Source organism: Pleurodeles waltl, chromosome 6 (genome assembly GCF_031143425.1).
Source record: "Pleurodeles waltl isolate 20211129_DDA chromosome 6, aPleWal1.hap1.20221129, whole genome shotgun sequence".
Taxonomy (NCBI): domain Eukaryota; kingdom Metazoa; phylum Chordata; class Amphibia; order Caudata; family Salamandridae; genus Pleurodeles; species Pleurodeles waltl.
In genome coordinates this window covers 1,715,831,136-1,715,844,852 of record NC_090445.1, presented here as the reverse complement: position 1 = coordinate 1,715,844,852, position 13,717 = coordinate 1,715,831,136, and the positions used below count along the sequence as shown (strand labels likewise).

Genomic DNA, 13,717 nt, shown 5'->3' with positions numbered 1-13,717 from the left:
GGTGCAAGGCTTGTGTGCACCTGCGTTAGGACCCCCATGTGGACTCAGCCTTCATATATCCATACAGTGTCAAGAGCTTGGAAACATTGTGCCCATGTTATCCTCTTTTCGCTCCCCACATCCCTTGATACCTAATTCCTGCCTGTCCTTCTTCCACAGACGCCGGCGAGAAGGGAGGGAAGCTGTCGGGGGGCCAGAGGCAACGAGTAGCCATCGCCAGGGCGCTGATGCGGGACCCCCAGATTCTCATCTTGGATGACGCCACCAGCTCGCTGGACGCTGAGACCGAGCACCTGGTGAGTTGGGCGATCACTTCTACAGTCCACGTTGTACATTAGTGTCTGCAGGAGCAGCCCCCGGGGGGGGGGTAACTGCCCAAAGCGAGGGGGGAGCATGGCAGCTATGGAAGGAGTTGTGTTTGGACAAATTATCCAGTTAAATTTATTGTGTGGACAAAATATTGTGTCAAGCATATCAAGGAAAAATGTCTTGAAGGTACATTTCTATGGGTAAGCAAAGTTTTACTATACCTAACCCCACATACACACCTTGATTTTATATATAACCTAGTGGCGGCCGCCAAGAGGTAGTTATAGTTAGGTCCAGTTTCCATAGAAAAAGCGTTTTTTGACTTGCCTATGTCTTTGGCACCATTTGACGAATCTTCCCAAAAACGTGTGCCGGTGATTCTTGTTGCCATGAGAAGTTTCGGGGTGATCCGTCAACCAGGGGCCGAGGAAAAGGAGGGGGGTCCAAAAAGCTGTGTTTCCCATGTTAATTCTCACAGGATTTTGTAACACAGCCACATCCCACACCACGGGGCAGAATTCCACCAAATGTGGCAGAACGCTGGCTTTAGGCGCACAGTGTGCGTTCGCCTATTTGATGTAAATCTGTTCAGTAGTTTTGAGATATTAGAGGAAATCCAAATTTGAATACCTCTGGACGAGATGACTTGGCAAATAATGACGAGCTCGTGCAGGGAAATGCACGGCTCTGATTGGCTGCCAACTCTTCAACCAGGAAGTGCTGCAGTCATCTTGGGACTCAGCTTCAGCTGAGTCCCATCGAAAAGTAAAAAAAGACAAGGGACCAGGGTAGAGGAACCCTGACTCCTTAGCTTTGGTGCTGGGGTCTCAGAGCGACACCCTTCTCCCCCCCCCCCCCCCCCCCCCCCAACAGGGCTTAAAAGCATTTTTTTTTATTTCGCCATAATTAGCAGTGGATCCCCGAATACGCGGAAAAAAAACCAAGCACAGGCGCCCGCACTTGTTTTCTATAGAGCCCCCGGGTGGGCATGTCTTTATATATGCACGGGGCCCCTGACCCACCCCCATAGCCCCAGGGATTGCCACCTCCCCAGGGCTTTGTTGATAAGTAAGTGGGGGGGCTCCGCCCCCTCACAGCCACGGGGATACCTCCAAGGCACTTTGACAATGATGTGCAGGGGACGCGTGACCCCCTGCCCCGCAGCCCCTGGGACACCACCTCCCCGGGCAAAGAGTAAATAATACAAAGGAGGTTTCTGACGTTTCTAGCCCTTTGTAGCCCAGGGGACCACCACCTCCCCGGGACTATCTTCACACCCCCTCAAGGAACCACTGATGGCCCTGGGGACCACCACCCCCCTGAGCCAGCTCCTCCTATGTCCCGGGGTGCACCTTCGCCATGCACAGCTAATTACTCCACATACTATATCATTGATGAGATCTTGTATGGCATCTCTGATGTTATCACTGTAACATTTGCAATAAAATTATTGATAAGAGAACTGTTTATGGCGAGGGTGCGAGTTATAGTTACCTTAGGACGTAAGGTATACTTACTTGAGCTAACTTTAACATTAATTGCTGAACTTCTATGGTTTTCAGTGAATTTTGATGTTTTTTAACGGAATTTAAATTACTATATGTTATTCCTTCGGCCGTGCGCAGCAAGGGTTGGTCGCAAGGCTTGGCTTGCAGCCAGGTCTTGCAGCCAAGCCCTTACATCCATGCAACCCCCCTCCACGCACAGCCTTTGGCCATGCCCACGCAGGTTGGCCACAGGGCCTGTCTCTGTCAGTGGATCTGTGAGTGGGTGCGTGAGTTTATGAGTGGGTCTGAGTAGGTGCATGAGTGTTTGAGTGGGTGTGTGCATGTGTGCATGAGTCTTTGAGTGCATGTATGAGTGAATGAATTAGTGTATGAATGAGTTTTTGATTTTTTTCTTTCACATTTCTTACATTTTGGCAAATATTTTGTGAAAATTCGTGAAACTCTGTGCATTTTCACAAATATCGCGCATGGGGATGAAAAAATATTTGAAACCCATAATTTGTCCCCAAAACACACTTATGTCACACCCATGGGGTGAGGGTACCTTCACTCTGACCCCTTAAGCCATGTTCAATTTGGATTTTCCCCCTCGGGGAACTGTGTCCTGTGAAATAAAATGGTGGCCGCAACTTTCTAATCGTAGCGGATCTGTGGATCCTCCGGAAATGTAAAAAAAAAAAAAAAAACAAGCGCGGGCTCCTGCACTTGCTTTAACTGCAGCTTCCGGGTGGGCCAGGTCCTGGGGCCATTTATATTATGGATGCGGGGGCCTCTGCTCCCCCTGCAGCCCCGGGGACAACCACCTCCCCGGGGCACACATCTATTTCTGTGTGGGGGCCGCACGCCCTCACCATGCACTGCTAATTACCACACAAATTACAGCACTCATGACATCTTTGATAACATCATTGATAATGCCTTTTTAACATCTGCAGTAAAATTATTGAGCAGATAAATGTGCATGGTGGGGGGGCGAGTTATAGTTACTTTAGATAACTCTAACTATAACAGGTGAATTTCTATTCTTTCATGTGTGAGAGTACTGTGTGTCTACAGTGGTATTGCATGAGCTTTGCATGTCTCCTAGATGAGCCTTGGCTGCTCATCCACAGCTACCTTTAGAGAGCCTGGCTTCTAAACACTGCCTACATTTCACTAATAAGGGATAACTGGACCTGGTAAAAGGTGTAAGTACCTAAGGTACCCACCACACACCAGGCCAGCCTCCTACACCTAGCAGCAGAATAGATCAGCGCGAGCATTGCATGAACATCACTGTCCCCTCGCACCCTGTTACTGATCCAGGACAAATATTGAGCCACTGCTGTTCTCCGAGGAGGTGAGTGAACTCTTTGTTTCAGTTCTTACTTCTCTTCAATGGGTCACAATTTAACTGGCACCAGCAGCTCCGAGCACACATATGGCCATGTACATATGATATGTATCTGCCTTTCTGGCCAATCGCATTTATGGCAAGCACTTCATTAATAAACCACAACAATACCTCTTCTAACTTCTACAGCAGGGGCTAGTTCTGCCCAGAAGCTTAAAGAGTAAACCACGTTTTCCTCTGCTATAAATTACTTTGCCTTATTTTGCAAGTAATTTGATATGACGTTGTATAGGCATTGCCTTCCTGTTTCATTTTACCATTCCTCGCAAGCCGCGATTACTTGTTATAGATTTAGTTTGCCGCCAAAAGTGGGGATAAGAGTGAGGCAGCAAGTGCTGAGAGGCGGATCCGTAGCGCTTGAGATGGGCGGCGTCAAACAACAGTTGTGTTTCACGCAGGCTCTGCCTGGGACCCAGTAAACCAACCTCCCTGCAGAGCAGAGGACTGACCATCAGGGGGAAGCATGGAAGGTGCTCTGGGACTGTGTACATCACATATTTACATCATGTGTGTTCTGAGTTCTTCAAAATTATGATTTGAAGACCAGTGATAAGTGATATGTGTGTGTGTGTGTGTATGTGTGCGTGTGCAAGTATGTTCAGCGTGCGTCTGTGCGTAGCTGCAAACACACATATGTTAGTGCGTCTGACCTTTTTTGGTTTCTTATCTTTAATTTATAAGGGGACACATTAGAGGTTCAACGGACCTTTTGACTAATCTTAGAGTAAATCCCACGATAGGACACAATTTCAATACAAATCATCAACAAATAGCAAACAACAATATCAATAATCTTTGAAGTCAGTAATCTCACGCACCATGACCCCTTTGGCCATGAATAACCAAACCTTTATGTAAAAGTTAGAATGTTTATTTCCCTATATTAACAATGCTAATATCATGTAACTTGGGGCCAGATGTAGCAAACAGTTTGCACGTCGCAAACAGCTAATTTCGCTGTTTACGATGTGCAAACTGCAGTTTGCAATGCACAAAACCCCTTTTGTGATTCGGTAACCTGGTTACTGAATCGCAAAATGGGTTTGCGTGTCGCAATTAGGAAGGGGAGTCCCCTTCCTAATTGCAAGTCGCAGTGCAATGCCAGATTGCTTTGTGACTGCGAACGCAGTCGCAAAGCAATCGCTGTTTGCACCCATTTGAAATGGGTGGTAACCCATTCAGAAAAGTGAAGGGTTCCCCATGGGACCCCTTCCCCGTTGTGAATGGAACTGCATAACATTTTTAGGACCACTGCCTGCTCTGAAAAAATGCAACGTAAAAATTTCATTTTTTAGTTTTTTTAATGCATTTCGTTTTCCTTTAAGGAAAACGGGCTGCATTACAAAACAAAAAATGCTTTATTTAAAAGCAGTCACAGACACAGACATGGTGGTCTGCTGTCTCCAGCAGGCCACCATCCCTGTGAGTGTTGCAACTCGCAAGGGGGTCTCAAATTGCAACCCACCTCATTAATATTAACGAGGTGGGCCTTTGCGACCCCCTTGGGAGTCGTAGATGGTGTCTGGGACACCATCCTACATTCCAATTTGCGACTCGCAAATTGTGAGTCGCTCTGACTCGCAATTTGCAAGTCGCAAATTGGAACATACCTACATCTGGCCCTTAGTCTCAAAATCAAACGATATACATACAGAAACAACACTGGTTAACCAAATCTTCCGAAGAATCTCAATTTGACTAATGCATGGATTACTACGCACTCAAGAGTTACAGTACAAACCAATAGTAAGAACAACTGCGCAATAGAAATAGCATACATATAGAGTGAGCAACTGAGTAACATCAATTATTTTATTATTAGCAACTTAATATTTCAGGGTTTTCCGTCACTAACCCTTCTGATTAGAATAGCATGTCTGGACTTCATGCAAAACAATTTTTCAACACAAATTCCGAAACACATCAAAGAAAAGACAAATTACAACAAAAGCAATACCATTTTGTTATACCGCTCCTCAGTATTGTTCAGCAAGCTGCAATTATCTTCGTCAGTTGGATATCTGTTTCGGTCAGACTCAACAACGGACCGTGAAAGGGAATGGTTCAGAACCAGGACTCTAAGCTTTCTGAACCATTTGGAAAGCAATGTCTAAGGGATCAGCATTCAGCATCGGAAATGTAAGCAATAAAGTTAAAGAAAGAATTCTATAAGTAGGAGAATCAGAATAGGAATGAGCACGCCTCTTTGGCGGAAAACAGAACATGAGAATGAGCATGAAAGATGAGAATGACTGAAATGGCGCCCTTCTCCTCTGTGCGGCCGGGCTAAGTTAAAATCATCTAAAACATTTCCCACGTTGCTATTGGTCAAAGCATCGTACGTTTACTTTTAGTCCAAAGAAGGAAGAACTTCAAATCTAAGATATAACTAAACTGTCTTTCACATGTCGATGATTGGCTCCTCTTCTCCTGTTCCCCTCGTCAGGCTCGTCAGGTAACAATTTTGTATCCCTCTGTACTCCATTGTTAGCTCCTGGGGACATCGCTTTCTCACACACTAAACTATACAATGTAACAGTAACTAGTACAAGACATTCTAGCAAGCAGTTCTCATGAGAAAAGAAAGACATTTGCTAAAGTTTGGTCAAGCCAGTGAAAAACAATTCACGTTTTACTTTCTTCAAGCAAATATTTCTCACAGTGTTATCTGAACAGTGCAGCTTAACATGAGGCTGTGCAACTAGGTCCAAGACCTCGCTAAGTTAAGGCCTACAATTAATAAAGCAAATGCATAATGAAAATTCATTAATGTAACACACTACTACGTTAATCTAAACATGAGCACATCAATTTGTATTAATAAGCATTTAATAAGGACACTTCATGATTACTGACTGCCACTCAAGTGGGCACATTTTCCAAATCGCATATTATTTTCTATATTAAGTCACATTCTGTGCAGATCCATAATTCAAAATACATGAATATTTATCAGTAAAAATTCAGTGTTCACAATCCCTTCTCTGATTTGTCCTCCTTATAGCTTTTATATCTTGTTTCCCTTTTCGAATTTTCCCTGAACAATTTTTCCATTTTAATTTCTTCCCTCCTCTGATAATTTTTCAATTTCTTTAATCTAATCACCTGATACAATTTACATATCACTCATGCTCCAACTATGCAAATCACAATAATCAATATCCCTTGTATTATTTTCATTATTATCCTTTTTCCTAGGTTGCCAAGCCAATTTCCCACGGAAGCAAATCCTTTGCCAACCTTTTCCCACACTCCTGGTTCTTTCAGCTCTCTCAAATCAGCACTATCATTAGTCAGATTGTTAATTAGGCTTCTAATTTCTTTACTATTGTTAGGAATATATAAGCAACAATGTTGCGAGTTCAGCATTTTACAATCTCCACCCTCCTTTGCTAAAAGAATGTCTAACACAAGGCGGTTCCGAAGAGTCATAGATCTTACCGCAGCCATTTCTGTATCCATTAGGATCATGTCTCCTAAAAAATGTGTCAGCATGTTATCCACAATAGTAGACAACTTTCGAATTTTCAATGAATTCAAAATACCTCCTACTGAAGGAAGTATTGCTCCAAATATGTCTCCAACTATGCCAGAATATGATTCTCACTTTTGTCTAACATTATGTAATTTAGTCATTTTAGGTAATTAACTCAGGTTCTCAAGTTGAAATATCTTTGGGAAATCTATCCCCAAATAACATGTGCCATACCATCCTCTTGGAAGATGGTAATACGCATTTGGTCCTCAGATGTAATAAACTCTTGGAATTGCCGGGTCCTGTCCATTCAACATGAACATCCATTTACTTTGAAACAAAAACACATATCTACATTCACTTGTTCCAACAAACAACGTATCAGTTCTAGATTTAGGGCTATACACACAAAGCTTTCCTACATGTTGTGCATCTAAAGCTAACCTTCATTACATCTTCATGTCACTAAATGCATAATTATTTCTAAAAGTCCTTTTCTCTAAGCCCTTTTCTAATTTCTCCTTTAAGCCTTTCTTCTATCATCTGTCTGATCTAAGAAGCTCTTTTCTGTGGGTGTAAGCAAGCATGTCAAATTTTTGCGGTGTGAGTAAGCAGTGCCAAATGTCAACGTAGGTTCAAAAAATCCTCACACCTCTATAGTATATTCCTTAGCTACTCTATTCAGGTACTTAATTACAGGGAGAGACCACAATATAATATCGTAATTGGAATAGAAGCACTGAATGTACTCCTGGTTATAAAATCTTGTTAGTAACAGACTACAACTTATCCCATAAGTAAGGGGCAAACTATGGTAAGTAACTCCTTCCTTGACTGATGAAGGAATCTGCATGCAAACATAACAATCTCTTGCATCAATTGTCTTAACATACTCACTCAATAAGCTATAGAAAATGTTAGAAGAAAGTTCTCCAGGGTGTTATCTTCTTGCAAATATTTCTCATCTAACCTAAACTTATCTACTTCTGTGAGTGCAGTAGTTGTCTCTAAAACTGAGGCATAGTTGGCCACACTCTTGTCAAGAAAAGTCATACTCAACAATCAATGCAAGACACAATACCATGCACACAATCGCTAAACTATACCCATATTTCTACAGCACCTATTCTTCCTTCCCTGTTGACTAAGGTTACTCATGATCTGTAAATAATCAGAAAGTTGAAGAGAAAAACAAATCTTCAGCCTTCTTTAGTAGTTATTTACAGCTTTCAGTCTTTCTTCCAGGGCCTTTTGTAAAAAATAGGTAGCTTATCAAAATCGGTATAGCAGCTTGTCAAATCTGGTTATCAAAAATCTTTTCCACTTACTTTCACTAGTCTCTCTTGCGCTTCTCCCAGTTTATAGTTTTCAACTGTTCAGTTCATTGATTTCCTTCAAGTGCCAAAATATTGACCTGGAATGTCTTGATCTAAACAAAAAGACACAAATTCACTCTGCCATTCACTTGTCATTGCATACACCCATTCAGGACCCGCGTACCTTCGACTTGCAATTCTCTTTCTTTTCAATCTTCGATCTCCATTTAATTCTCCATCACTCAAATCTTCTTTCCTTTTCGTGTCTACTTCTTCCTCAGTTGTTGTCACTGTGATTGCTTCTTTTCTCTTTGCCTGTGATTTCGGCCACTTATCTCTTTTCAGTGGGCCTTTCGTTAATGCTCTTTTCAATGTCTGACTTGTAATTTCTCTTTGTTCTGCATGATTTTCTCTTGACGTACCTGCGACTGGGTCAGGAGGAGTCAGACCACATTGGCTTTGATCCGCCTCAACTCCTTCCTCCTTGGGATCTGTTGTTTGCTCTGTTTGTCTTTCAAGATCGTCTGCTTCTGGGAGAGTCCTCCTCTGACCTGACTCTCCTGCTACTTCTGTTGAAGCCGGAACACTGTCACTTTCCTGTGTGTCTTCGTCTCTCACAGGAGGTTTTGTGCTGGATGTGGTCTGCTCAGATTCAGACTCTGATTCTCCTTCTCCCCTCTCCAATTCTGGAATTGATCTGGACGCTGCTGGTACTCTCAACAACTCCTCTTTATTGTCCAACGGACATGGTACTCTACGAGTACAGCTTGCGTGGATCCAATTCGGAACTCCAGTGCTCTTCACAGCTGTAGCAGTGATCAGCACTACTTGGTAAGGATCCTTCCACCGGGGTTCGAAACACGTCTTCCTCACGTGCCTTCTGATCACAATCCAATCACCTGCTCTCAGATTGTGTCCTTGGTCTTGAGACGGTTGCAGTATGGTGGCTTCATGATGTGACATTCCTGTTTTTCTGTCAGGTGTGTTTCTCATTGTCATCAGAACTAGCAGCAGTGCATCCAGCCATTTCAGATTCGTGGACGCACACATTTCGTCATTCTTGATTTCAAGGTACCATTCATCTGCTCCACAAGTCCTGAGGCTTCAGGGCGGTAACTACAATGCAACTTCTGCTCAATGTTTAAAGCTGAACATAGTAATTTCATTACTTCATTGTTGAAGTGACTTCCTCTTTCTCATTTTAAACAGACTGGAAACCTAAAACGTGGTATCAGTTCCCTAAGCAGTAACTTTGCAAGTGTAAGGCTGTCATTTCTTCATGTAAGGTAAGCTTCAATCCAATGACTAAAGATGCAAACAATCCCCAACACATCTCAACTCTCCACATACAGGCATCTCAATTAAATCCATCTGCATTCTGCTAAATGGACCTCCGGCTCTTCCAAAGTGGCTCAAACTGACCACTGCCCCTTTACCCATGTTCATTTGTTGGCAGATGACGCAACAATGGCAAACTGTTTAGGCAACTTGTCTAAACTTTGGATTGAATTAGTACTGCTTGAACATTCAAATCTTAGTATCCCTCCCAACATGTGCTTGACCATGATAATATTTAGCCATTTGAGTCAACAAACTATTGGGCAGGACCACCTGTCCCTTCCCTGAAACACAAACATCATCTTCACATTGAACACATTTTAACTTTACCCAACTCTTTTTCTCAACTTTGTCTACAATATCCTGCAATGCTTTCAATTCTTCCAAGGTATCTATAACATGCAATGCATAACTTGGGCACATTTCGTCTTCATCAGATAGATCTAGAAGACAGAAGTCATATCGATAATGTCCTCTTTCTTGGCTTCCCGGAAGAGATAGAGGGCGCGGACGTGCAGTCCTTTCTCAAGAATACTTTACCTCAACTCACTGGTCTCATCTGTGACCCCCCCCCCTGGAGTTTCAAAGAGCACACAGACTGGGCCTTAAACGTCGAGAGAGGACCAACCACCCCAGGCCTATCATTGCTTGCTTCTTGTGATGCACGCAGGCTCGGCAGCTTTTGCAAAAAGCGCGCATGCAGGGTCCATTCCGTATGAACGACCTCCAGATACGGATGACGGCTGACTTCTCCAAAGAGACTAGTGAGTGCAGAAAAGCGTTTCTAGCCCTGCGTCCCCGTCTGCGACAGCTGGAAATAAAGTTTGGTCTCTTCAAACAGGCAAGGATGTGGATCACAAAGAATAACGTATCCAAGGACTTATACTATCTGACAGACCTGAGCCTTTACCTCGACAGCTTCTCAGACTGTCCTATGGACACGGCCAGCTGGCTTCCACCCCAGGCCATGAACACGACGGCCTGGATTTCACAAACGATGGAATCTGCTCTCAAACGACCGGGTCATGACCAATGTTCTTTGTAAGGCGCGCGCGCGAGCGCGCGCACACCTTTCCTTCCCCCATCGCGCAGGCCCCTTTGGCAAGCGCGCACGTTGTGCTGTTATCAAATGTTCCACCATTCCTATACTTTGTGGTAGTTTATATGCGTTATCACTTTCTAAGCCTAAAAAAGCCTTTTAGAGCGATATACGTGCTCCCCTAAGGCAGATAATGCTCATATTTGAATCTGGATTGAAGTCAATGAAAACAGCGTTTAAATGCCGCGGGGAGTGTTTTAAACATCATTTGGCGTACTTTAGCATACAAGCGAGCAAGTGATATTTGTCTTGGAAATTAATGGTTCATGAGCTGGGAAATGCTTCAGAACAGTAGAAAATGTGCTGTTATCAAATGTTCCACCATTCCTATACTTTGTGGTAGTTTATATGCGTTATCACTTTCTAAGCCTAAATAAGCCTTTTAGAGCAATATACGTGCTCCCCTAACAGGTCCTTGTCCTTGGGGTGTGCAACCAGGTCACAAAACTGCCTTGATGCCCTATTGCTTGGAGCAATGATATCCCTTTTTTGCTTTAGTGGTATGGAGAGGCTAATGCCAAAGATCTTGGCTAGTTATGCGCTGCGCGCGCGTGAATGGTAAATTTCTTGGCGCACGTATCCTTGGCTGCAGCGCACAGAGACCGCACACTGCCGCACACAGTGGAAAAAAATTAGAGGGAACATTGGTCATGACCCATCAGAGACTTCCAACAGAGGCAGAGTCCTTGAAAGACTCTCTAAGAACCACGACGATAGGGGTCAAATATTACATGCAGTGGAAAAGTACACTCTGGTGACAGACAGAGACAAATCCCGCTCTCCTCTAAAGCCTTCTACTGCCCCAACCTCAGAGGGAGAGAACTGGATATATAACCTACAGGTAGGAAGGTGACGCTGTCATTCTTCAAGAACCGAACGCATCTGTTCCAAAATCAGCGCCATGACAAATGGCAGATGAGTGCTGAATACTGTTCTTCCATTGTGCTCTGTATTCCCTGTTTATCCTGTTCTGTGTCTGGGATATGTCTCCATTGGGTCACAATCTAGCCCCTGTTATCACTTCAATGTTCTACTCTTTGTCCCTCCTCATGGCCACCACATACCGCACCCAGGCCGGCTTTTTGCTTTCCCTCCGCGTGGCTCCTCCCATGGAGCGAACAGTCGATTGTTCTAAGCCCTCAGCGATTGTTAGACTCCCCCCACCAGCGTTACTCTAATAGCTTATAAAAACTTCTTCCTCCCCGCCCCCTCTCCTTCCATGCCTGCACACCAAATCGCTGTACAAGACACGACTGGTCCCCCTTTTCTCCATCCCCATGCCCCCTCTCCCTCTTTTCCCGTACTTCAACGCAGATGTTGCACACCGCAAGAGGGTCGCATTGTAGTAGCAGGGTAACAGGATTATGGCTCGACCCTTCAGGTTGGCTTTCCCCTTCTGAATGCCATGTCCCTTCCTCCTGCCTCATGGACCCTCTGATACAGCGCCCCTCCCCCTGCTGCTCCTCCCATGTAAGTCCTTTCCTCCCTCTCCCTTCGGCTGGCGCCTCGCCCTTCCCCTCTCCTCCCCTGCAGGTACTCCTTGACTCCTACACCACTGCATACTCGCATCGACCCCCAATCAATCAATAAAAAAAAAATTGTAGAGTGCGCTACTCACCCGTGAGGGTCTCAAGGCGCTTGGGGGGAATCACGGGGGGGGGGCAAGGAGGGTCACTGATCGAACAGCCATGTCTTGAGGTTCTTTCTGAAGACCAGTAGGTCTTTGGTTTTGCGAAGGTCGGTGGGGAGGGAGTTCCAGGTTTTGGGGGCGAGGTAGGTGAAAGACCTGCCTCCTGTGGTGGTGCGTTGGATGCGGGGGACTGTGGCTAGGGTGAGGTCGGCTGATCGGAGGTTGCGTGTGGGAGTGTGGAAGTTAACTTTTTCATTGAGGTAGGTTGTGCCGGTGTTGTGGAGGGATTTGTGTGCATGGATGAGGATCTTGAATGTGATTCTCTTGTCTATGGGGAGCCAGTGAAGGGATTTGAGGTGTGGTGAGATTTGTTCGTGGCGGGGAGGCCAAGGACGAGGTGTGCGGCTGTGTTCTGGATTCTCTGGAGTTTGCGCTTGAGTTTGAGTGTGGTGCCGGCGTAGAGGGCGTTACTGTAGTCCAGTCTGCTGCTGATGAGTGCGTGGGTGACTGTCTTTCTGGTTTCTGGGGGAATCCATTTGAAGGATTTTTTTAGAGTGCGGAGTGTGTGGAAACAGGAGGAGGTTAGAGCATTGATTTGCTGTGTCATGGAGAGGGAGGGGTCAAGGATGATGCCGAGGTTGCGTGCGTGGTTTGCGGGGGTGGGTGCGGGCCTAGGGCGGTGGGCGGCAGTGACCCCCACCTCACACTCCCCTTCCGCCGCCATCATGACACTGTCAAACTCTTTCCTGCTCACTTGTACTTCTTCTCTGGTACCACCACAGTGGCTCCTGCTGTAGGATGTTGTTGTTGAGGATGGGGAGATGAATCAAGAGGGCTCTGATGTCTTTGCGATCCCAAGGGCGCCTGCCCTTCCTGGTTGTGGGGCCCGCTGGCCAGGATGGTTTTTTTTTCGGTCTAGGTCTAGACCCGCAGACTACAGACACCAAAGAGCAGAGCTTTAGTGACCTGCTACAGCTCTCTTTATCCCTTCTTCCCCCCACCCTTCTCTTTTCTTCTTCTTTTCCCTTCTTTCTTCTTGTTACTACCAGTTTGTGCGACCACTTGCAAACCCCCCCCTCCTCATAGCTCTTTGTTCCTACTCTCCCTCTCCTCTTTCCTATCGTTATCTCTTTCTCTCCCTTCCCTCTTCCTTGGTCATCCTACCTCTATTTTGTTTTTTGGTTACCGTACCTCGGTATCCTCTCCGCCCTGTGCTTTCCACCTGCTGAGACTATACCCCCGCCCCCCATCTCCCACCCTTCTCACCCCCTCCTCCTGATTCTTGTCCTTGTCTTCCATCTCGCCTGCCTTCTTGCGCTAGGGCCAGTACCCACCTTCTCTCCCCACCCCCATAGCTCGCTCATCTCTGCTCTTCACCCTTTAACTGTCTTTGTATTACCCCTTTCCTTTTGGCATACATCTGTTACTTTCTGCCGCTACTTAGGCGTGATCCACCCAGTAGTTCTCACATGGCAGGCTCTCCCCCAAATTCATCTATCCCTATGCAGATCATATCCTGGAACGTTATCGGCCTGACCCATTACATTAAACGTAAAAAGATACTCTCATACCTCCAATCAAAGCGAGCAGATATTGCCCTGCTACAAGAGACCCACTTAGATAGGGCGGAATCTGCTAAATTGCACCAG

At 45.3% G+C, this 13,717-nt stretch overlaps 1 protein-coding gene across 1 annotated transcript in view; it reads left to right on the top strand.

The window, feature by feature from the left end:
* The window catches only part of TAP1 (transporter 1, ATP binding cassette subfamily B member), a 204,680-nt gene that overhangs the window by 178,129 nt on the left and 12,834 nt on the right, over positions 1-13,717 (top strand). Inside the window, exon 11 of the mRNA XM_069241937.1 lies at positions 160-296. Within this exon, the coding sequence (XP_069098038.1) occupies positions 160-296 (137 nt within the window). The remainder of the gene's footprint in view (positions 1-159; positions 297-13,717) is intronic.